Genomic DNA, 23,619 nt, shown 5'->3' with positions numbered 1-23,619 from the left:
TCTCAACTAACTGCACAATATCCTAAATACCCTAAGTGTGAATCTTATACATAGGAAACTTTAGTGTCCTGACTGATTGCGATGATGTTAAAGGGCAGCCCAAAGCAATGTAAAATGTAACCAACTGATTATTATATTATATAGCATTTAGAATTTTCATTCAGTTAGTAAAAGGCGATTCCCAAAATTTCGATTTCGAACGGTTTAAAATTTGGAGTCAAAATCAATCTGCTAACAACACGCGTAGGAACAATTATAAAAATAATAGAGGTCAGTTATTTTTACCAAAAACCTCTAATATATTATTATTCTTCTTCCTTGTTCATTGATTACATTAATCTCTTTAGATTTAAAATACGTTGAGCATGAAAAAATTTACCTTAAGCTTGTTTTCTTAACAAGAAACTAACTTCATATGTAGTTCCTGCTAAAAAAACTAAATAAATAATAATTGAAAATTAGTTTTGAAGTCATGTCTATAAAGTTGCTAAAGAAAGTAAGTTTTCTTTAACATTGTAATTGAAGTTCAAGTGTGTATCTTTATGATTCAAATTTCAATTAAGTTAATTAAGTATTTTCGTTTTATGTTCTGCAATTTATGTGAATTTCAGCTAAAGAGCATTGTGAAGTCGTACTTTTTCTAATTGAATCACATAAATATCTACTTGGGTTTTTCTTTGCCTCTCTGATTCATTGCCAGTTCTAGTGAAGCTTCTGCTGCATGGTGTTGTAAGTTGCCATTTGCTGTTACTTCTGTTGTTGTTGTTGTTGTTGTTGATATCACCACAGCCAGAGAATTGTTGCAGACGTCGCGTCGCTGTCGGCGCTTTGTCTGCGCAGATTAACTCATGCTCCCCACTCATGATCCCCCATTCAAAACCTGGGCTAAAGCTTTTTTTTTTGCTCTTGCTTTTGGGGCGTGGCACGCCCTGGCGTATTGTTATGCTTATGCTTTCAATTCCAAAAGTTGCCGGCGCAAAAAAATAAAAATACATATACCGCAAAACTGAGAACTTTGTGTGCAGTTTTTGTTATATAAAATATTTAAAGTGCTCGACGAGTTGGCTCCAACACACACACACACAAACACACACACACAGCCAGACAGCAATAGCTTTGTAGTGGTGAGTGCGTAGCTGTAGTTGTGTGCGCTGAAGTGCAGCCGGCGATGTTTTCATATTTTTTTTTCGAGTTGCAACTTTAATTGGCTGACGGCGTTGAGAGCGTTGGCAAACTTGTTTTTCTTTAGCTTTTTTTTTGGGGTATAATATCAACCTACAAATTTTTGATATTCATTTCCTAAGCGACTCGCTCTTTAGAGCGAGGTCGCTTTATTAGAGTTTTGTGTGGGTGTTTGCTTGACTTACCTTTAGCTAAACATGACACAGCGACCTTTCTGCTGTCGGAGTTTTATCAACGCCTGATAACAACGCACTCGCTGTTGGAGTATGGGGTGCGGTGCCGGTTGCTGTGGTGGTTGCAACACCGCTGCTTCCTTCCTGCCGCTTTTCCCCCCTTTAGAGCGCAACAAAAACTGCACACAGCACACAAAAGTCACCCGCTTTGGGTTTGTTGTTGTGTTGTGCAAAAATGAAAGAAATTAAACGATAATTTGTTGTGAAGAACGGCAGACGCGATGCAGTCGACGGCAGCAGCGACAACGACGGCGGCAGAGTGGTTACTCTTGCGCTCTCGCTCGCACGCTTTGCGTTTGTGTGTTGTTTGGTTTTGGTTTGGTTTTGTTTGTTCTCCGCTTTTCTGCTTTGCTTTTTCACTTCACAACGCAATGTGTTGTTGTTGTTGCATGATGCACATTTCACTCGTTTTTCTTTTTAAATCACACAAAATGCATTCGCTATGGATTTTATATTTCACTGTTATGACTGCGCCATCAATTTCAGCTTCAGCTTCGCATTATTCTCGCGTCTGCTTTGTACGCCTATCCTGCGTGGGCAAGGATATTTTCTTTTCTTTTTCTCTTTTATTCCACTTTACGTAGTCGTGGATGCGGAAAGTTGCACACGAACGAAAATTACACCTCAATTGTATTTACATTTTTACGGTTAACTCATCGCATTGCAGCCGGCCGGACATGCGGTAATTTGTTTATTTTCGAGAGTTTTTACTACATATTTATTGAATTTAAACAATTTTCACGAACCGCAAACACGCGCAGACAGACACACGCTCAAATTTTCTCAAATATCAACTAAAGCGTTGGCAGTGTGACCGCGTTGCGTCGATTGCGAATGGCAACCTCTCCTCAATCAGAATTATGTACTCGTGGTATTTTTAGTATTTTTTACCGATTCGCTTGGATACATGTTTCTGCAACACGCAGTATGACCAATTAATTAATTAACACAAATATAAATAATTGAAATGTTTATTATATTGTATAGCTGTACATATAAATAAAAATGTTGCTTGCTTTCAAATTAATAGCAATAGTATTTTTGAATAATTTTAAATTGTACTCTGTTTAGGTAATAGATGGCAGCAGTTATTTTAGCGCCATCTATGAAAATACTGCAGTACTACCAAAGCACAAGGTGTTTCAATTCATCTGACATCAATGTTGTTTTGTAATGGTTCCAGAACCGGCTGAGCCCGATAAAAACACAGTGCTTTTAAAACATAATTGATTGTGAATGATTGTAAAACATTTCAAACTGAAAATCAAACCAAGACTAAAATAAATACACGGTTAAATGCACTTTTAGTAGTTTTTCGCCATTAATGGCTTTGCACTGATATTATAGATTCGATAAGAGTTTTAGTAGAAAAATAAATAAATTTGAAAAAGTTATTGAAATGTTTTTAGATATCAGCTTTAAGAAAGCCTGTTTTATTATTATTGAGCAATGACATGTAAGAAGCTTGCAAAGAATTAAGTAAACGTGCCCAAATTAAATGTGTTGTTAATATGTAGATACATATACACCTGAAACTTTTTTGCGAATTGCCGAATGTAGAAGAAATGAAAAGTGACAAGCCTCTCAAACAACACAGAGAACCCAATATTCATTACCAAGCGCACGTTACTGATAATGCTGTTCGACATTCAAGTCGTATGCCATATGTAGTTCTGGCTTGAAGACTCCTCCATTCAGTCTGCGGTGGGTGGCTGTAATTGAAACAACATGTACATGATCTCGACGGTTGCTCGCACGCGTTGCAAATGGTTTTTTATCTGCATCCTGGCAATGTTCATTATAGTTTACATGCCATTGCAAAGCGACATCAAAAATCCAGGGAAGCTAAGCAACGATCAGAACATGCTGCAAAGCGATGCAAATGATGATGATAACTACGAATCAATTGTGAATACCGTTCATGGTGTTATCAATGAAGACGAACGTGAAGTGACGAAGAATTCGAATGCAACACCACAGTTATATTTTGTGAATAATGCAAAGTGTAAAATACCCTACATAAATCCTTTTGAGCCGGACGTTATGAAGAACTTTCGACCGGACACGTTTGAAACGTGTACAAATCAATCTGATTTGGTTCGACCGATTTTCGATATGAACCGGAAGCAGTATGTGTTGCAAATTGATGAGAATGTTGCCTCGCAAATACTCAACTCTCACGATATCGAATATAATTGCTATTATCAGGAAATAACACGGGACGCCGATCATGACAGCTATAATGAGTAAGTTTAAATTACTAAAAACTATTTTAAGAAATGTTTAAGGTTTAAAACAAATATCTTCTAAAGTAGGAAAATAAAATCCGTTGCCGAAAAATTTCGATTCGGTAATAGCTTTCAAACATTAAAAACAATTATTTGTATTGGATTATAGACTTTTTAAATTGTATAAGGGATTTTGAAATTAAATATTAGTGAAGGAGACTTCAACTAGTCTGATATTTTATCGTGTCAACCAACAGTATTAACTAGAATTAAGTATTTACTTAAATTTATCGAAAATAAGTTTAGCTAATCAACTTTTTATGTAAATTGTACCTATCGAAAAGTTACATAATGTGGGTTAAACTGTATTCGCATTTTCTACACACTCTAAACAATTGTTCATCTCTACAGTCTATTGCCGCAGATCTACTTTAGCCAAGGATATGTGGTGCCATTGCATGTGCAGGCCCTGATCTTGGCCTGTCATGAGGCAGCCAACACAACCAACATTCTGCAGCGAGATGCCTACGCTTTGATTCAATACAAACCGCAAGAGCAGAATCTGGAGCCCAAGAAGACAACGCCACGAAAACCGAGTGTTCTTATGTTTGGCATCGACAGTCTGTCGAGGATTAATCTCAGACGCGCCATGCCCAAAGTCTACAAGTTTCTCACACGTCGCGGCTGGTACGAAATGCAGGGCTATAATAAGGTAAGCCTTTTAATAGAAATTCCTGCTAAGACTGTAAACAATAATATCCGCAGGTGGCGGATAATACTTTTCCCAATCTAATGGCTATACTCAGTGGCTATTCGCCCGAATCGGCCAAGGAGAAGGTTTGCGATACGGACAATCGTGGCTGCTTCGATCGCGTGCCATTCATTTGGAAGTACTTCAAGAGTGCTGGTTATACGACAGCTTTTGCCGAGGATGAGTGCGACATACAGACGTTCAACTATCAGAAGCCGGGCTTTGTAGAAACACCCACCGATTATTATCATCGATCGTTTTTGAAGGGGTTTATGGGTGAGATGAATACCTGGAAATGCGCCAACTGCACGTTGACGTATTGCATCGGACGTCGTATACAGAGCAGTTATGTGTATGATTTTGGCAGGGATTTCGCCAAGCGCTACATCGATGAGCGACCCATTTGGGGTTTGTTCTGGTCGAGTAGCTTTAGTCACGATGATTACGCAATGCCCGCGAAAATGGAGAATTATGTTTTGCAATATCTGCTGGACTTTCAGCAAGACGGCGTCTTTGAGCAGAGCATTGTGATATTCCTATCCGATCATGGCTCACGATACGGATATTTGGCAGACTGCAGCAGCGGATTTCTCGAGGAACGCTTGCCCACAATGTTCATATACTTGCCGCCCTGGTTTCGAGCCCAGTATCCCGAATATGCCGAGGCACTGGAGATGAATCGAAATCGTCTCACATCCAATTTTGATCTGCACAACACACTGAAACACATTGCTGAGCTGGGACAGCCGCCAAATTCGCCACCATTGCCACGGGCCAATGATTGTCCCAAGTGCCAGTCGCTCTTCCAGCCGGTGAGCAGAGATCGCGAATGTAAAGAGGCTGCTATTCCGGAGCACTATTGCACCTGTGAGCCATATAAGAGGATCGAGTTCGCTTGGAGCGATCGCATTGCACTTGGTGTTATCGATCGTATAAACCATTATTTGTATGCCAAAAATTTTAGCAGTATTTGCGCAAATCTCACTTTGAACTACATCCATAAGACGGAAATTAAACTGGGTCTCGACATAAGTTTCCATGAGGAAATTCCCAAACTTGATGTAGGTTATTATCGTGTTAAGTTTAAGGTAGAACAGAATAGCGCCGATTTCATGGCCACCGTTTTATACAATAATGTCACCAATCATGTGGATGTCGATGTGGAGAAAATCAGCAGAACCAATTCCTATGAGGAGAGCGCCACATGCATTTCACACAAGCTCGCCAAATTGTATTGCATTTGCAAGTCGCTGCTGAAGTCGTGAAACTCATTGAAGAAATTACTTCCTTTGCATAGATACTTTATCTCGACAGCAATACTCGTTCAACTTTTTTTTTTACAATCTTTGTTGGTCTTACGCCTATGCAAACAAAAAATAAGAGTGGCAAATACATTTATGATTGCTGAAAATTTGTTTGCCATCAGATAAAAAACTTGGAAGTTATTCAAAAAGTAATTTCTTATGGTTTGAGTGACATTGTAGTATATGTTTATTGGAGTGTTATATATTTATACTAAATATAACTTTTGGTATATTTTAGTATGTATCCAGTATATTTTTATCATGCCAAATTTAGATAGCGGGTATCTCTCAGTCAAACACACTTTTATCTTTTTCTCATTCAATTGTGTGCATCAAATTTTGAGGAAATTACTTCCGTTGGTCGACATACTCGAGTGTCGTACTGCTGATTATGTTTTGAAAGGAAATGTATATTCGGTATGAACTTCCGATGACTGGAAATTACAAATTTTCATTTAACAAATTATGTCGCGATTATTTAATGTTCATCAAATAGTTTATTTACGTAAATGTTTATTATAACTTATTAATTTATTATAAAAAAGAAAATAAACCTTTACATTATTACATTTACATTAAAATTTGCTGTATAACTTTTAGTGGACAAATTTCTGGTTATAAAGTATTTGAAGTTTAGCAAACTCCCCTCAAATGTGAAACATGTTCCTCAATAAAATCTGTGGCCCTGCAGCAGAAAGTTTGTCCAGACTCTAGAACAGTATTATCGATTTTCAGGCCACGACAAAACCTTGGTGGCCTATAGGGACATGGCGATGTGACTGTCACATCTGAAACACTGTTTAAGGTGACGACAGCAAAATGGAATTTCGGATGCGTGTACGATTTAATAATCTTGTAAGTCCATTTAGGTATTGGAGTACGTTCATTTGTACCCAGATAAATGTCAGTCATAGTAGACGTAACACTGTGCTCAAGTTGCAAAACTCCAAGTCCCCCAGTGCAAACCTTAAGTTTTCCATACAATAGTGTACTCTCGCGTACCCATTTTTCAACAGAATGAAGCCAATTGCCACCATTAACTGTGGCATATTGTGGAACTGCATTAAAAAGCTTGAAGGAGGCTCTCTTTTCACTACAGAAAACGAAGTCAGCTGATGGCGCCAAATGGCCACGTGCAAATACGTATTTAATTCCTTTTATTATCGTTTTAGGATCTTGTACGTATGACTGATCGTTACCCAAAAGACTTTTAAATGTTAAATATATTTCCTCGGGCTTCCACACTCTCTTAGTAATTACAACGTTTGTTTTAGCCCAATCCCCCGTACGAGGTGCAACTGCAAGCCGAACATAGAATAAGTTAACATTTTATACGATGTGTTCATTCTTAGCTTAAATCGAATGCTTCACTTACTTTCGCTCTTCGGTTCAATTTCATGAATTGAAAATAACGCTGTCTGAGAACTTTGGTCATAGCAGGTTCTGTATACCTCAAGAAATTGATCTTCATTCAACTTGAATCCAACAAGAAACATTTTTGCTGGTGCAGGGCAAGAATCATCTTTGATTTCCTTATGACTCGATCTGAATATCTTTTTTGTCTTCACATTCGGCAATTCAGTATCAAATTCATCAGCTTCGGGATCACATTCAGCGTTTGAGGCCCCATCGCAACTTTGTCTCTGTAAGGCTGGATAAAACACTGTAGCTTGACCATTATTAGCCTTTTGCTTTTTGTTGGCCTGCATCATTGTACTGGATGCTTGTGAGCGAGTGCAAGTGGTGTCCACGAAATTGTTGGGAGAACAAAAGATTCTCAATGTGGTTCCAACAGGCACTACGTTAGTCCGCAGCATCTTAAAATCATTGCCAGTTTTTATGGTAAATACGCGATTGCTGCTTCTCAAATATTCTCGTTCAATAACACATTGAGCATTGACTTCGAAAATAACTGAAAGTATTTTATTGTGTTGTATTGTCAGTATTGGAAGCATTCATTATACAAAATGATAACGCCGAAAATAATTGTATGTATTGTATGATTGACAGCTAATATAAATAAGTGATAACGAGCACACACATTATTTTAGAACGTTCTTCAAGACTTGTAGTATCTTCGATACGAGCTGAGTTTGTAGTAATTCAAAACTTACATGGGATATTACGTTGTTTTTCACATTATATGAATTTCTTAATTAGTGACAATGCCACAAATTATTATTTAAATATTCCATTCACTTTAAACACGAAGTCTTTCTTTACCAATTGATTTTTTACTTACGCAACATGAAAAATATGCTAAGCTTCTTAAGCATCTTGCGGCTTCGAGTGGGACTGATCGACGACTGATTTACTAATTTTTAGCTCCAACAATAGAACCGCTCTTTCTTTCTTTTTCACTCTCCCTTTGTTACTCTCACAAAGTCTATTTCTTTAAGTTTTTTGATGTGGACAAAATGATGTGCACAAGAAGGAATTTCAAATGCGACTGAAGGCAAGGGACTCGACTCGCTTGTTTATAACGTTAAATTATCCTAGAAACATTGATATTTATGTTTACAGGTATTTACCTTACAGGTATTTTTTACCTTACAGGTATTTACCTTGTGGATCGCGTTTATCCCTACTAATTGTTTACCCCTAATGTTTTCTTGGAAAAAATAATTTATGCTAACTGGATTGGGTTCATATTTTTACGGAACGACATTCGCAGGTAATTTCACGTTACTTATTTGTAGATCCAGATTTAGATGTAGTGTACTTAGTCCTGAAGAAGACATAATCGTCCTATTTTTACAATCTCAGTATTACACTTTCTTATGATCTTTTATAAAATTGATAATATCATTGTTAATAACATATTTGATTTCCTTTAATAATGTTGTAATATGTAGAAATTTAAATATACTTTAACATCAACTATATTCTATTAATTTCAAGTTACGTTTCAGGAAAATTCTTTAACAAACATTCTGCAAATTTTGGACATTTCTGATAATAAAATCATTAGCATCGCAGCAGTATGTATATCCAGAATTCGGGGCTGGACTCACTTGCAAGCCCAGACTAACACATGACAACGGTGTGCATAAGGAAGCGGGTTGAACTGGATTCTCGGCATGATTATAGGTGATAACAGCGTAATGTACATTTCGATTTGAATGGGATCGAATAATCTTGTAAGTCCATTTGGGTACCGGATTACGATTGCCCCTCACCAGATAAATATCTCTCGGATTTCCAGCGACGTCATCGAGCTCCAGCACTCCAATTCCTCCCGTGCAAACAGTCATTTTTCCATGAAGATCTCGCATGCGACGCACCCAGTTCTCAACTCTCGACCAATTGCTGTCATTCACATCGGCGAATTGAGCCACCACATTGATGTACCTGAATGTGGCTCTCATTTGATCGCAGAAACCAAAGTCAGCCGAGGGCGTCAAATGGCCGCGATTGAATTTATATGGCCGTCCAGGACTTGTGATATAAGTCTGTTGATTATTAAATATTTCGTTGAATCGCCTATAAATGTTTTTGGCCTGGAATGATGGAATGATGACAACAACATCAGTAACACGCCAACAACCAGTGCGAGGTGGATCTGCAATTCAAATTAAACAAAGCCAATTAAGTTCAACGAACTCGATGAAAAGCATTGATTGACTTACTCTTTGTGTCGCTGTCAATTTCGTGTATGGAAAATAGCGACCTTTGGGATGTGACATCGTAGCAACTTCTATATATCTCCAGAAAATGATTCGGACCCAATCTATAGCCCATTCGATACATGGTTGCAGGGGCAGGACAGCTAGCATCTTGCACAGCCTCGTGCTTTGGATCGGGCTTCGGACTGCAATTGGTTGTTGGCAGTGCAGGACTAAATTGGCCATTTCGGCAAGTGCTATCAACATAATTTGTTGCACTGCACAAGACTCTCAGTTTGGTTCCATTTGGTACTGCATTTTTGCGTAGTATTTCAAGTCGATTCCTAGAGATTGTTGCAAAAATCCGATTAGTTGATTGACCATATGCTGCATCAATCACACATGTGGCGTTGATTTGTGCAATAACTGAAAAAAATATAAAATAGAAAAATTATTTCGGTTTTGAAAATGTTTACATGAAATATACATTAAACTTTGTATTCTATTTTCATTCATGTTTAATTGAATATGATGATACAATAATAATGCAGTTGACTTGTTTAATACTCACGCAGCAATAAAAATATTCCCAACGTCTTAAACATCTTTCTACTTGGAGTGCAACTTTTCTACTGTCGAACGCTCTTTTATTGAATTCTCATTTAAAGCAGAAACAACAAAAGTGTGCCAATCTCGTTCTGTATTTTAATCGCTGTCGCTCGTAATGAATAAAGTGCGGAAATTTAATTTATTCCAAAATATTACATATTATTATATTATACTATGCGGGAAATTCCAGCTACATACATGAGGTTATCAGTTGCTTCGTCATTGCTAGCGATGCTTAGAAACGTACAAAATTCTCATTAAGATGCAATTAATGAAAATCATTTACTATGCTTTTCTTCAATTGAATATTATTAATATTGATCGCTTCTGTTTAAAACTATCACACTAAACTTAACTGGAAAACATGTCACAAGCTTAGCAAACACTTTGCAGATGACTAAGATATCGTGACATGAAATAATCGACATCACAACAGAATGAAAATCCAGCCAAAGCTGATGGAGTTAATTTCAGTTCTGTTGGACAAATAATTGGATTACATAATGGCACAGGTCTTTGACCATCGAAAATGTTATTGTATGTGAGGAACGCGTAATGGGAAGTATTTGATTTGACGAGTTTGTAAATCCATTTGTAGACGGGATTACGATTGTGGCTTGCTAGAGAAATATTTGTTGGCATATGAAACTCATTCTCCAGTTGCAATATTCCTAAACCTCCGGTACAAACTGTTAGCTTCTCATTATGCGCTAGAAGTTGGCGTACCCAATGCTCAATTCTTTTCCAATTTCTGTTATTGATGTTGGAAAATTGAGCCATAACATTGATGTATTTATAAGTCGCTTTCGTATGTTCGCAAAATCCAAAGTCAGCTGCCGGTGTCAAGTGGCCGCGATTAAACAGATAAGGCGGTCGATCGTTCGAAGTATAATTCTGTTTTCCAAGAATTTCGTTGAACCTATTTAGTATACTCTTGGCCTGAAACGAGCGAGATATAGTCACGTTTTCAGTCGTAAAGCCAGAGGAGATACATTTTGTGGCTGAAAATAAATGATTAGTTAGAATGGATCAGAATAATATAACAGAATACTTGACTCACTTAGATTGTGACGATGTAGTTCATGAATAGAAAACACAGATCTTTGTGTTGCAATGTCATAGCAACTTCTATATACTTCCAGGAACTGTTGTACATTCAATTTGTATCCCACACGAAACATGCTAAAAGGACACTTATCGTCATCGACCAACTCAACAATTGCTTCGGGTTTTCGTGTACAATTTGACGTTGGCAATGCAGGAACAAATCTGCGATTTGCTCGACAAGTGGAATCCACAAAATCGCTGGAACTACAAAATGATCTCAATCTGCCACCAGTTGGCACTAGATTATTACGAAGTAACTCAAGATGAGATCCGACGCGTTTTGCAAATATTCGATTGGTTGCCAAGACATCGGCATCTCTAACTAAACAATTGGCTTTGATTTCCACCAGAACTGTAAATAGAAAAGATTTATTAATTATGTAAATTTAAGTTTATTTTTCTCTTACGCAACGCGACGAGCAGGAAATGTATTCCGATCATTTTGTGACTTCGACAACTGATTGACAACTGACGAACAAATTTGTCAAACATTGTGTCGAACAATTATTAAATTAAGAGAGCGTTATCTCTTTCTCTAAGTGTCTCTTTTTATACCCGCTACCCATAGGGTAGATGGGTATTATAACTTTGTGCCGGCAGGAAATGTATGTAACAGATAGAACGAGGCATCTCCGACCCTATAAAGTATATATATTCTTGATCAGCGTCAACAGCCGAGACGATATAGCCATGTCCGTCTGTCCGTCTGTGTGTCTGTCCGTCTGTCCGTATGAAACACTGGATCTCAGAGACTATAAGGGATAGAGCTATAATTTTTTTTCGACAGCATTTGTTATGTTTGCACGCAGATCAAGTTTGTTTCAAATTTTTGCCACGCCCACTTCCGCCCCCGCAAATCAACAAAAATCGAATAACAAGCGTAATTTTAAAGCTAGAGTTGTGAGTTTTGGCATATATAATAATAATTATAGTAGTTATGATTCCTGGTTGCGATCAGATAAAAATTGTGGATGTTATTAAAGAAATAGTTTTGTATAAGCAAAAACGCCTACTTACTGGGGGTCTTAGTTGCTTTGGCTGACAATCTGGTATATTGTGCCGTCTATGGTAAATTTTCAATGCGGTATTATATCGATATACCAAATATACCATTTGGTATATTTTTAGTATTTTACAGTATATTCGGTATATTTTGAGAAAAATACCCCAAAATATATTTCTTTTATTTAAAATGGGTAGCGGGTATCTCACAGTCGAGTACACTCGACTGTAGGATTCTTACTTGTTTTGTTTTGACTTCATCTGTAAAGAGATAAGAAGAACCAAAGTGTTGTCACAACATGTTCATCAAACTGATAAGGATTATACTATATATGAATTAATTTATTTCTTTTTTTAGTTTATTACTGCCATTGAACTGAAGGTTAAATTGTTATAAAATCTTTATTTATTTATTGTTTGACTTTATTAGTTACATTAACAAGTAGAAATTGATCAAACTGATTTATTATACCCGCTACCCATAGGGTAGAAGGGTATTATAACACTGTGCCAGCAGAAAATGTATGTAACAGGTAGAAGGAGGCATCTCCGACCCTATAAAGTATATATATTCTTGATCAGCGTCAACAGCCGAGACGATATAGCCATGTCCGTCTGTGTGTCTGTGTGTCTGTCCGTCTGTCCGTATGAAACACTGGATCTCGGAGACTATAAGAGATAGAGCTATAATTTTTTTTTGACAGCATTTGTTATGTTTGCACGCAGATCAAGTATGTTTCAAATTTTTGCCACGCCCACGTCCGCCCCCGCAAATCAAAAAAATCGAATAACAAGCGTAATTTTAAAGCTAGAGCTTCGGAATTTTTCTCAAAATATACCAAATGTACTGCAAAATTACTAACAATATACCAAATTGTATATGTGGTATATCGACATAGTACCGCATTCAAAATATACCATAGACGGCACGATATACCAGATTGTCAACCAAAGCAACTAAGACCCCTATTAAGTAGGCGTTTTTGCCCATACAAAAGTATTTCTTTAATAACTTCGACAATATTTATCTGATCGCAACCAAATTTTCAGGAATCATAACTACTATAGTTATTACTATATATACCAAAAATTGTAACTCTAGTTTTAAAATTACGCTTGTTATTCGATGTTTTTGATTTGCGGGGGGCGGAAGGGGGCGTGGCCAAAATTTGAAATAAACTTGATATGCGTGCAAACATAACAAATGCTGTCAAGAAAAAATTATGGCTCTATCTCTTATAGTCTCTGAGATCCAGTGTTTCATACGGACAGACGGACAGACACACAGACAGCTACTTTGTTTACCCTTCAATGTTTCTTAGAATATATAATAATAAAATGTATTTATAAGTCGCTTTCGTACGATCACAAAATCCGAAGTCAGCTGCCGGTGTCAAGTGGCCGCGATTAAATCTACTTTCCAAGAATTTCGTTGAACCTATTGGCCTATAGCCCTGAAAAAGACTTTATCATCTTATTTTTACAATCTCAGCATTACACTTTCTTATCATCTTTTATTAAATTGACGATATCATTGTTAAGATTTGATTTGCTTTAATAATGTTATAATAAGTAGAAATTTAAATATACACCACCAACCAACACCAACTATATTCTATTAATTTCAAGTTAAGTTTCAGGAAAATTCTTTAACAAACATTCTGCAAATTTTTCACATTTCTGATAATAAAATCATTTGCATCGCAGCAGTATGTATATCCAGAATTCGGGGCTGGACTCACTTGCAGGCCCAGACTAACACATGACAACGGTGTGCATAAGGAAGCGGGTTGAACTGGGTGCTCGGCATGATTATAGGTGGTAACAGCGTAATGCACATTTCGATTTGAATGGGATCGAATTATCTTGTAAGTCCATTCGGGTACCGGATTTAGATTGCCCCTCACTAGATAAATATCTCTCGGATTTCCAGCGACGTCATCGAGCTCCAGCACACCAATTCCTCCCGTGCAAACAGTCATTTTTCCATAACGATCTCGCATGCGACGCACCCAGTTCTCAACTCTCGACCAATTGCTGTCGTTCACATCGGCGAATTGAGCCACCACATTGATGTACCTAAATGTGGCTCTCATTTGATCGCAGAAACCAAAGTCAGCAGAGGGCGTCAAATGGCCGCGACTGAATTTATATGGCTTTTCAGGACTTGTGATGTAAGTCTGTTTATTATTAAATATTTCGTTGAATCGCGTATAAATGTTTTTGGCCTGGAATGATGGAATGATGTCAACAACATCAGTAACACGCCAACAACCAGTGCGAGGTGGATCTGCAATTCAAATAAAACAAAGTCAATGAAGTTCAACGAACTCGATGAAAAACCTAGATTGACTTACTCTTTGTGTCGCTGTCAATTTCGTGTATGGAAAACAGGGACCTTTGTGATGTGACATTGTAGCAACTTCTATATATCTCCAGAAAATGCTTCGGACCCAATCTATAGCCCATTCGATACATGGTTGCAGAGGCAGGACAGCTAGCATCTGGCACAGCCTCATGCTTTGGATCGGGCTTTGGACTGCAATTGGTTGTTGGCAGTGCGGGATTAAATTGGCCATTTCGGCAAGTGCTATCAACATAATTTGTTGCACTGCACAAGACTCTCAGTTTGGTTCCATTTGGCACTGCATTTTTGCGTAGTATTTCAAGTCGATTCCTGGAGATTGTTGCAAAAATCCGATTAGTTGATTGACCATATGCTGCATCAACCACACATGTGGCGTTGATTTGTGCAATAACTGTAAGTATGTAAAATACACAAATTATTTCAGTTTAAAATTTTTAAATCAAATATACATTAAACTTTGTATTCTATTTTCATGTATTTTTAATTGAATATGATTTACAATAGCAATGCAGCTGATTTGTTTTATACTCACGCAGCAATAAAAATATTCCCAGCGTCTTAAACATCTTTCTATTTGGAGTGAAACTTTTCTACTGTCGAACGCTTTTTTATTTAGATCTTATTTAAAGCAGAAACAATTAAGAGCAAACAACAAAAGTGTGCCAATCTCGTTCGGTATTTTAATCGCTGTCTCTCGTAATGAATAAAGTGGTTAAATTTAATTTATTCCAAAATATAATATATTATTATATTATAATATGCAGGAAATTCCAGCTACATGTCACTTCGTCATTGCTAAAAATAAAAAAAAAATTCCCATTAAGATGCAATTAATGAAAATGAAAGTAGTAAATGTACTATGCCCTTTCTCAATTGTATGCCCGCTACCCATAGGGTAGAAGGGTATTATAACTTTGTGCTGACAGGAAATATATGTAATTTTGGTATATGCAGTAATAACTATAGTAGTTATGATTCGTGAAAATTTGGTTGCGATCAGATAAAAATTGTCGAAGTTATTAAAGATATACTTTTGTATGGAAAAAATCTCCTACTTACTAGGGGTCTAATTTGCTTTGGCTGACAATCTGGTATATTGTGCCGACTATGGTATATTTTGAACGCGGTACTACACCGATATACCACATATACCATTTGGTATATTTTTAGTATTTTTGCAGTATATTTGGTATATTTAAAGAATAATACCGCAAAATATATTGCTTTTATTTAAAATGGGTAGCGGGTATCTCACAGTCGAGTACACTCGACTGTAGCTTTCTTACTTGTTTTGTTTTGACTTCATTTGTAAAGAGATAAGAAGAACCAAAGTGTTGTCACAACATGATAAGGATTATATTTGTATAAATTTATTTCTTTGTTTTAGTTTATTACTGCTATTGAACTGAAGGTTAAATTGTTATAAAATCTATATTTATTTATTGTTTGACATTATTAGTTACATTAACAAGTAGAAATTGATAAACCAGATTTATAGGTTTTTTTTTGTATTAACATATCATTTAAGTTTATAACTTGCTTTGAACTGATGGTTTAATTGGTATTAAATGTATATTTATTATTGATTGATTGGCTGTCTTTATTACTTAGAAATTTATGAATATTAAATATAATATTATATTAATAGCATTCGATTGAGATAATGTAATAATTAATGAAGTATATTTAAATTATTATTGAAGGTGAACTAGTAAAGTAATTTTATTTTGGAAATAAAAAAATTACTTTAATATTTTTATGCCTATAATAATATGGCTTGTCAAGTAATTCTATTATATGTTGGAAATAGAAAAATTATAATAATGTACAAAATTATTATAAACCCAAATATATCAAAATCATTTTTCAATTTCCAACATAGAATTACTTCACAAGTTTGTTCATATATTATATTATATTAATACAACAAAGTGAAAATAGTGTAAATTGCTTACAAACTCTTTTGATTTGATTTCTTATCAACTTCAGGCGGCTTTGCTCTATTGGCCCAAGTCGGAGGCAATCATAAATTGCAAGTAGCAAGTGGCAAGTGGCAAGTGGCAAGTGGCAAGTGGCAAGCATGTGTCTGTGTGTTGTCGACACTTCACTTCACTACACATCGCGGGTCATCGCTGATAAGTGGCAACCGTGAGATTGGTTCCCAGGAGAATAGGTTTGCCAACCTGACTGGGTTATTCATAGAATGAATATAGTACACTACGACTACGACTACAACTATGACTACGACTACGAGTATGTAGTTGTGGTAGGTATGCCAAGCCCTCTCTCGCATATCAGTTGTTTATTATCAGACTTTGCCAAGTGGAAGCGACGCCGCTGCTGCTGCTTCTGCTTCTGTCGCTGCTGTTTGTTTGTCAACAGTCACACAAACACATTTGATACTACTTACGAGTCTGCATGTGTATAAGTATGGCTGCTCAAGCTGTTATGAGCGAGAATATAATATCAAAAAGGGGTTGGTTGCTTGGCCTCTGTATGGAAGAGACTCTTACACACGTAATCGTGAGGGCGAGCTTTATGTGCATTCCGTTTTGTCATCAGCTTATCTAAAATTGAATCGGAGGTGTAGTAAAAAGGGAAAAATGAAAGAAAATAAAATGTGCACTTGAAATCATTTGACCGGTCATTCATTAGCTGGCACCTTGCTCAGTCAATCAACTGAAGCAAAAACCATTAAAGAAATATTAGCAAATATCATTGTAGCATAAATAATTTACTTAATTCACTCTTAAAATAATTTATTCTTTGGATATGGCAAAATATATTTGATTATTTTAATTGTGTGCATGTTGACAGCTGCAAAAAATATTTAATTCCGGATGCTGCTCAGTAATTTCTACTTTCCGACTGCAGACAAACACTATCAGATATTTGCAACATATCCAAGCCAAACACACACATGCACACACACAACACACACTCACATATGCACTTAAAACTGGGTCAACTTGTGCTCGAGCTTCTTTTGCCTTGATAGCAATTTAATGAATTTTTATTGCGAAATATTTAACCAAAATTATTTCGCTGTATTTTATGTCAAATAAATGCTTCTCAGCTTGGCATTTAAATGACTGCACACACACACATACAGACACACACACGCTCGCACAACTCGAATGCATGGCTTTGGCCAAAGAATTTTGCAGCATTCTTGCGAAACAAACAAGAGAATGCACTTTACGTGCTTTTATCTTAAATACTCTTAAATAGTTCTAACTAAGAATGCCCGAGTCGATCTCCGTTCATGTTTCAGGTTTCAACTTTTTACAGTGGTGTGCAGCCAACTGTTGATGGACGTTCATTGAGGTTTTTTTTATTATTTATTTTTATGCAGTATTTGATTATGTACTTAGTAAGAGTATATTTAAGAAATGTTATTTATTGCTTTATTATAATTCAAACTGAAATTTAAATTCGGATGAGTAATAATAGACCTTTTTTAAGTGGTAAACTAGAAACCAAATTATTCTTAGAACTTAATTCTAAAGAGCAAGAAGAGACCTTTATTTTAAAGTTGCTAAAGTTTTTTAAAGGCAGCGATATTAAATTAATCTTAGAATAAAACTCTATAGAGCAAAGATAGACCTTAGTTTAATTTAGTGTTTATTTTCCAGAACACTTTTAACGTCAGGGATTTTGAGGCATGTGCAATTATTTCTTAGATACATATATGAGATGTAAGTATAGCAGAAACTATGTCAGTTTTATGTGGATTAAAGTCAAGGGTTCTCTTAAGCGTAGCACTAAGTCTTCTACAATTTTGTTTATGCGCAAGTTGGGCGTGAGAATCCGATGGAGACGTAACACAATTGTCGAGCAATTTGAAGCTATTTGGGCGCCTGTTTAATGTACGTGCACAAAAGCGCGCCAAATTATGCCATATAAAATCAAGTACCGCTGCTGAATGATGTGTGTGTACGCGTGTGTATGTGAGTGAGCAATTGTAATGGTCAATAAAAATAAAAGGGGAAGGCAAGAGCGCAACAAAATCAACAAGCCGACCACAAACCGACACATAAATTAAATTGTGCCGCAGTGCAGTGCAGAGACGAGCAGGGCAGACGCTCTCCAGAGGGAGCGCGTGGGTCTCCCTCGAGGGGGGAGTGTGGGATTGTGGAGGGGCGTGGCAAGTGCCGGCCACATTTACAATGCCATTGAGTTGCGTGTTTACAGCACAATTACAACTGTTAGGTTTTATGCGTGCCCAATAGATGAGAGCGCTTCAACAAAACTCGCAAATTTATGCTGCAGTTTTATGAGCAACCAGAGCCAAAGTCTCCACTGTCCACGCCCCAAACACGCACACACACACACATACACGTGCAGACATTTATATATGTATATGCATACGCACACGCGCGCACATAATAATCTCACAGTGGGCGAATTTAAAGGCAACACACACACACACATACACAAGCATGTCCTGGTGAATAATTTATTCAATGTCTGCTCTTAGGCGCAGCACAGAGCCACAACAAAAGCAACAAATGCGGTTTTATTGCACTCCTATACCCAGCAGAGCAAGAGAGAGAGAGAGAGAGAGAGTGAAAAGCCGTCTGCTGCTTACAAAGGCAGCAGCAACAGCAGCAGCAGCAGTTTAAATGGCTGCCACAATTTATGAGCAGCCACCGAATGACCATTAAAAGTCAAAGGCAGGCCTAAATTCTGAGGCGTGCAGTTGCTGTAGAATGCCTCTAAATGGCCAGCTCAGCTTTACGATTTATGAAAATTGATTCGCTGCAAGCAGGCATACAAAATATATTTGTTTTTTAATGTTTCTTTAATTGGATCAAGTTTGCTCCTCTTCTGAATTTAATACTCTCTCTTATTTCGGCCACACAGCATTTAAAAATAAATAAAAGTTAGATAAATGAATCACTTGAAAATTGTTTTTAATATTTGATTTACACTCGCATAATATCTGCAAATATTTGGTATTTATTTTGTTGGCAATATTTTTGGTTTGTCATCAAATTATTTTTGCTTTTTCTTTTGCTTTGTGGATTTATCTGGCTGTCATTTCAACAATTTTCTGGTTTTTCGTATAGACTTGAAGATATTTCGTAAACATTTTCTAGTTTAAATGATTCAAATTGTTAATTAAAACATAAAGACAAAGCCGACTGCAATATACTAAGAAAATGAAAAATGAAAAATGAAACAAATGCATAGAGAGAAAACTAGAAAACAAAGTGATGGAAAATATTCGGTAAGATGGACTAGAGGCTGATGCACAAGGCTAATTGGAATGCATTCTTACATGCATCAAAGCTATGCGGCTTTAACTAAACATAAAACAACAAACAAGATACAAGGACATGGACATGCACATCAACATAGACGTAGACGTAGAGACAGAGACAATCAGACAAAGAGAGAGGAAATGAAACAGAACATTTTGATAAGCCCTTTTCATTGTGTGTTAGCCGAAACTTGTTTCACATTTTCATGCAAACGATTCCGAGATAGTCGTCGTTGTCCTAAGCTGCTTTCATACTTGTACAGGGATCTTTTGTTTGAACTTACAAAGCATTGTTCCTCCTCCATGCACATTTGTTGTTGCTGCACATCTCTTTCTGGCTCTCTACGACATTAATGACTTGGCTCCAAACGGCAAAGAAACATCTGTTTGTATATCTGCAACCTATAATTGACTTTTCCACAAATCAAATTATTCACTCGACCCATTGCCAATTGCAACAACATTTGTAGCCCCCACAGACATGTTGTCATTTTGGCTTTTCGCATACACAAACAAACAAATTTACTTAGTTGTATTATGGTTTTGCATTGATTTTGGTCATGTTTTACGGCAACAGATTTGTTTGTTTCATTGTATTAAATTGTCATAATGGCTGCCGCACAAAGGTATGCAACATATTTTTGCATACGTATACGTAATGTGTGCTTACATCGCCATTCATCGATACAGCAACCCACACACACATTGTGTATGTGGGCGTGTATTCAATAATATAAATTTATATTTGCCTGGTAAATCCCTTAACGGTTGTAAGGCTTTGCCTTCCAACGCATACGAAATGCCGGCAAAACTAATACATGCGCATATATCACATTGCCGCAGCTCAAAGCGTTACGTGCGAGCGAACCTTTTTGTGTGTTTGTATTTGGCATCAGGCCATGTGCCACAGCACAGCAGAGACTGGCTTGAGAGTCTATTGCTAGTTGCACAACGCAACCACTAAATGTGCGGTAAAGTAGCGCTTAAAAGCAGACCTGAACCTGCTCGACAACTCTCAACTGTTTGGCTCTGCCTTTAACAGCCTTTCACAACTTTTCCACGCACGCATATTCAAAACACTCAGCATATAAATATACTAAATGTTATATGTGTGTATATTTATAACAGCCCACTTGGCACACTCTAAATCATTAAGCCAAAAGCGATGCCTAAAGACCAAAAGTCAGCACACGGGACCAATAAAATCCTTAAACAAAGCTTAAAGTGTCTACATATCGTTGTCTTGTTGCCATTTCAATTTAAACAGCTTCCGCATGCCTCACACATGACCCTTTAATACGCTGCATATTTCAATTTCATCTCAGTCTCGCCTTTTCTTGTATAGGGTATTCCACATTCGCCTCTCTTCGTGCTTTGCCCCGTTCTATTTAACGATTAATCAGCCTAGTTAATGTCGCGCGAAATAACCGGCAAAATGAGAAAAGTTTCCGCATAAACTTTTGTGCGTAGTTTGTTTGGCCGAGGCTTATATATAAGATTTATAAATGACCCTGAGGAATTTGTTTCTTTTAAAACAAATAACACACGACTTAGGCGTTGGCGTTGGCAACTTAAATAAGTTGAGCGGCAAACGGGCGCATTAATCAAATCAACTTTCTTTCTGGCAGTTAAAGACAACACTTCAGTGACAATGTGTCGTATACTTAATATTACTCATACGCATTGATAAGGTTGCGCGTTTTCGCTGCTCTGATTGTTTCACTGCTTCCTTATTGTTTCTTATTGATTTCATATGTAGCTGTGGCTGTTGTGTATTGGCTTTTTTTCGCGGCACTAACAGCAGCAGCCAAGAAAATGCGATTGTTGGCTGGCAATGCGATGTCAGCCTCAGCAGGTGGCACAGCAACAACAGCCCATATTACCTGCCACAAAGCTGGCAACGTTCCTCCTCCTCCTCCTCCTCCTCCTCCTCCTCCTCCTACGCTCTCTTGTGTGTGTGGACTACTGCCCGTCTTGACATTTATTAAATTTTTCTCAGCTCACATTTCAGCATGCCAGCCAGCCAACACTTGGGAGCCCAAAGCGTTCGCTTGATGTTCGTTTCACTTTGGTTGGCTTTCAATGTCCTTAAACCGCTTGCATGCCATTTGTAGTTTTGAAGGTGTGTGTGTGTGGATGTTATTTTATTTTTTTTCGTTTTTTCGTTTTCGCAAATATCATCATTAAAGGCACACACATGCGATGGCGCTCAAAAGGAGCTGCTTGCTCCATTACATGACTGTTTGCATAGCCTCAATATATTCGGGGCAATTATTTTGGTTTCGCCAAAAAGGCCGCCGTTTGATAGACAAAGCAGCTACCTAACTTGCTTCTGCTCTTCTCTCTTGGCAACGGCAACTGCCTTTGCCAAATATCCTTCCGCTTTGGTTCTCTGTTGTAAAAGTATTACGATGATTTGCATAATTTTAGCGCACCTTCCGAGTTGGAAGCGACGTAGTCCAAAAACCACAGTCAGGCATGATTTTGGTCGCTTCGCATTTTCTCCACTTATTTCTCTACTATTTTTTTTTTTTTTTTTTTTTGTCGTGGTCGTGTTCGTGTTCGTTTTCTTCTTCTCGTCTTTATCTGGCTTGCTTTTATGCTGTCTCGTGTCTTTTTTGGTTTTTTTTTGGTGGTGGGGTTTGAGGGCTCAAGAGTAGCCTACATTTTTGTAACTGATGTGCTGCGTTGGCTCGCAGCTTGAATTCAGTTTTTTATCTCCTTTGCCTGATCGAAATTGCTTTTGTGGTTGCTGCCGCCGTTTTGCCGTTTGCCGTTGCCCTTGCTGCTGTTCCTGTTGTTGTTGTTATTTTAATTTCACTCATGTGTGCAACACACACATTCAACTGCCATCCTTTTCTCTCTTCTCTCGCCTTTTTTGTAGGCCATTTTACAATTGTCTGCCTCTTTTAGTTTAGATATTCATATCAGCTCTCTATTATAGCTATTTTCCGCTAAAACTGCTACTGATTGCCGCTTTTGTGGCTGCCAAAAGCAGCAGCAAAATGCAAATGCTCATTAAACTCAGTTAAGTGGAAGAGCATGCTAAGCTAATGTGAACTTTAAATTGACGTCCAAATAAATGTTATAGCTAAGGAATTTTATTGGTGGTAATATTAGAATATATTTTGCATAATTTTCACTCTATTATAAAGGGTATCTGCAAGTTCAGCTCATCCCACTTCGACTTCGCGCTTGCCACTTATTCGTCTTCAATTTCATTTGGGCAGCAATTGAGATGCAAATTGCCACTGACTAGGATGATTTGAATATAATTTTTAAGTAAGCAATTTGCTTCACAATTTTTTTCTCTCTATCCCGAAAAGAAACGAAACGATTTTGCGATTAGTTTAACCTTTGTGCCGCATATTCTATTAGGAATAAATGCTGGCCCAGTTGTAATTAAACTGTGCCTGGGGAATTTCAATTTCAAGTGCTCAGAAATATTCGAGTGTATTTCTATTTCTTTTTTTTTTTTTAAATACACTTGTGTTTGTATATGTAAAGTGCTGTTGATGGTAGTTGTTTTTGCTGTTTTTGTTGTTGTTGTTGTTGTTGTTGTGTTTGCCACATGGCGCTTGCATTTCCTGTTCGTTTTCAATTGCAAATATTTATTTGTACATTTCCTTGTGCGCTATTTACCCACATCCGATGCAAACGCAGACGGGCAACATTTCTAAGGGTTTTCGTTTTCATTTTCATTTTCACTTGCCAACCACTTTAGAGACACACATATGGGGAAGGCAGAAAGAGGAAGTAGAGGGGGGGGGGATGCAACTGCTGACCTAGACTCGCATGTGAATGCAATTGCGAATGCGACGTTTTAGTTTCGGGTTTTTGGCTTTTGCTTGTGTGTTTGCTTTGGTCTGGTTTGGTTTGGCTTGGCCAAATATTTTCCAGCAATTTACTACAACTTTCTGTGCATCTGCGCTTCTCTAACCCAATCTCAATGCCACAAAACGTC

General features: G+C 37.3%; 5 protein-coding genes across 8 annotated transcripts in view; 1 reads left to right on the top strand and 4 right to left on the bottom strand.

Annotated features, from left to right (window-relative positions):
* Positions 1–2,219, bottom strand: part of LOC117573304 (uncharacterized) — a 35,501-nt gene extending 33,282 nt beyond the window's left edge. The window contains exon 1 of the mRNA XM_034256409.2: positions 1,368–2,219. The gene's annotated coding sequence lies outside the window, so the exon portion shown is untranslated. The remainder of the gene's footprint in view (positions 1–1,367) is intronic.
* A 972-nt stretch (positions 2,220–3,191) lies between these two features.
* LOC117576342 (uncharacterized) lies at positions 3,192–6,117 on the top strand. The gene is made up of 3 exons (XM_034261017.2): positions 3,192–3,661; positions 4,055–4,355; positions 4,409–6,117. Exons 1-3 carry the CDS (start codon positions 3,207–3,209, stop codon positions 5,657–5,659), a joined length of 2,007 nt encoding a protein of 668 aa, XP_034116908.2. The 5' UTR covers positions 3,192–3,206; the 3' UTR covers positions 5,660–6,117.
* A 141-nt stretch (positions 6,118–6,258) lies between these two features.
* LOC117575195 (uncharacterized) lies at positions 6,259–8,456 on the bottom strand. 2 transcript variants are annotated; one of them, XM_034259310.2, is made up of 3 exons: positions 7,941–8,456; positions 7,074–7,610; positions 6,259–6,996 (listed from the first exon to the last, which is right to left on the bottom strand). In XM_034259310.2, exons 1-3 carry the CDS (start codon positions 7,972–7,974, stop codon positions 6,332–6,334), a joined length of 1,236 nt encoding a protein of 411 aa, XP_034115201.1. In that variant the 5' UTR covers positions 7,975–8,456; the 3' UTR covers positions 6,259–6,331. The 2 variants fall into 2 exon arrangements, with proteins under 2 accessions (XP_034115201.1, XP_051862530.1); XM_052006570.1 differs by lacking the exon at positions 7,941–8,456 and adding an exon at positions 7,813–7,897.
* A 106-nt stretch (positions 8,457–8,562) lies between these two features.
* Positions 8,563–14,976, bottom strand: LOC117574426 (uncharacterized). 3 transcript variants are annotated; one of them, XM_052007187.1, is made up of 4 exons: positions 14,922–14,976; positions 14,536–14,780; positions 9,328–9,484; positions 8,563–9,260 (listed from the first exon to the last, which is right to left on the bottom strand). In XM_052007187.1, the coding sequence occupies exons 1-4, from the start codon at positions 14,953–14,955 to the stop codon at positions 8,620–8,622; spliced, it is 1,077 nt and encodes a 358-aa protein (XP_051863147.1). In that variant the 5' UTR covers positions 14,956–14,976; the 3' UTR covers positions 8,563–8,619. The 3 variants fall into 3 exon arrangements, with proteins under 3 accessions (XP_051863147.1, XP_051863146.1, XP_051863144.1); XM_052007186.1 differs by lacking the exon at positions 14,536–14,780 and having other exon boundaries at positions 9,328–9,729; positions 14,922–14,970; XM_052007184.1 differs by lacking the exons at positions 14,536–14,780; positions 14,922–14,976 and adding an exon at positions 9,875–9,982 and having other exon boundaries at positions 9,328–9,729.
* On the bottom strand, positions 10,057–11,487 carry LOC117575197 (uncharacterized). The gene is made up of 3 exons (XM_034259315.2): positions 11,427–11,487; positions 10,973–11,371; positions 10,057–10,913 (listed from the first exon to the last, which is right to left on the bottom strand). Exons 1-3 carry the CDS (start codon positions 11,458–11,460, stop codon positions 10,288–10,290), a joined length of 1,059 nt encoding a protein of 352 aa, XP_034115206.1. The 5' UTR covers positions 11,461–11,487; the 3' UTR covers positions 10,057–10,287.
* Positions 14,977–23,619: the final 8,643 nt, after the last annotated feature.

Source organism: Drosophila albomicans, chromosome 2R, assembly GCF_009650485.2.
Source record: "Drosophila albomicans strain 15112-1751.03 chromosome 2R, ASM965048v2, whole genome shotgun sequence".
NCBI lineage: Eukaryota > Metazoa > Arthropoda > Insecta > Diptera > Drosophilidae > Drosophila > Drosophila albomicans.
The sequence above is the reverse complement of the archived record's forward strand: the minus strand, read 5'-3'. Positions and strand labels throughout refer to the sequence as shown.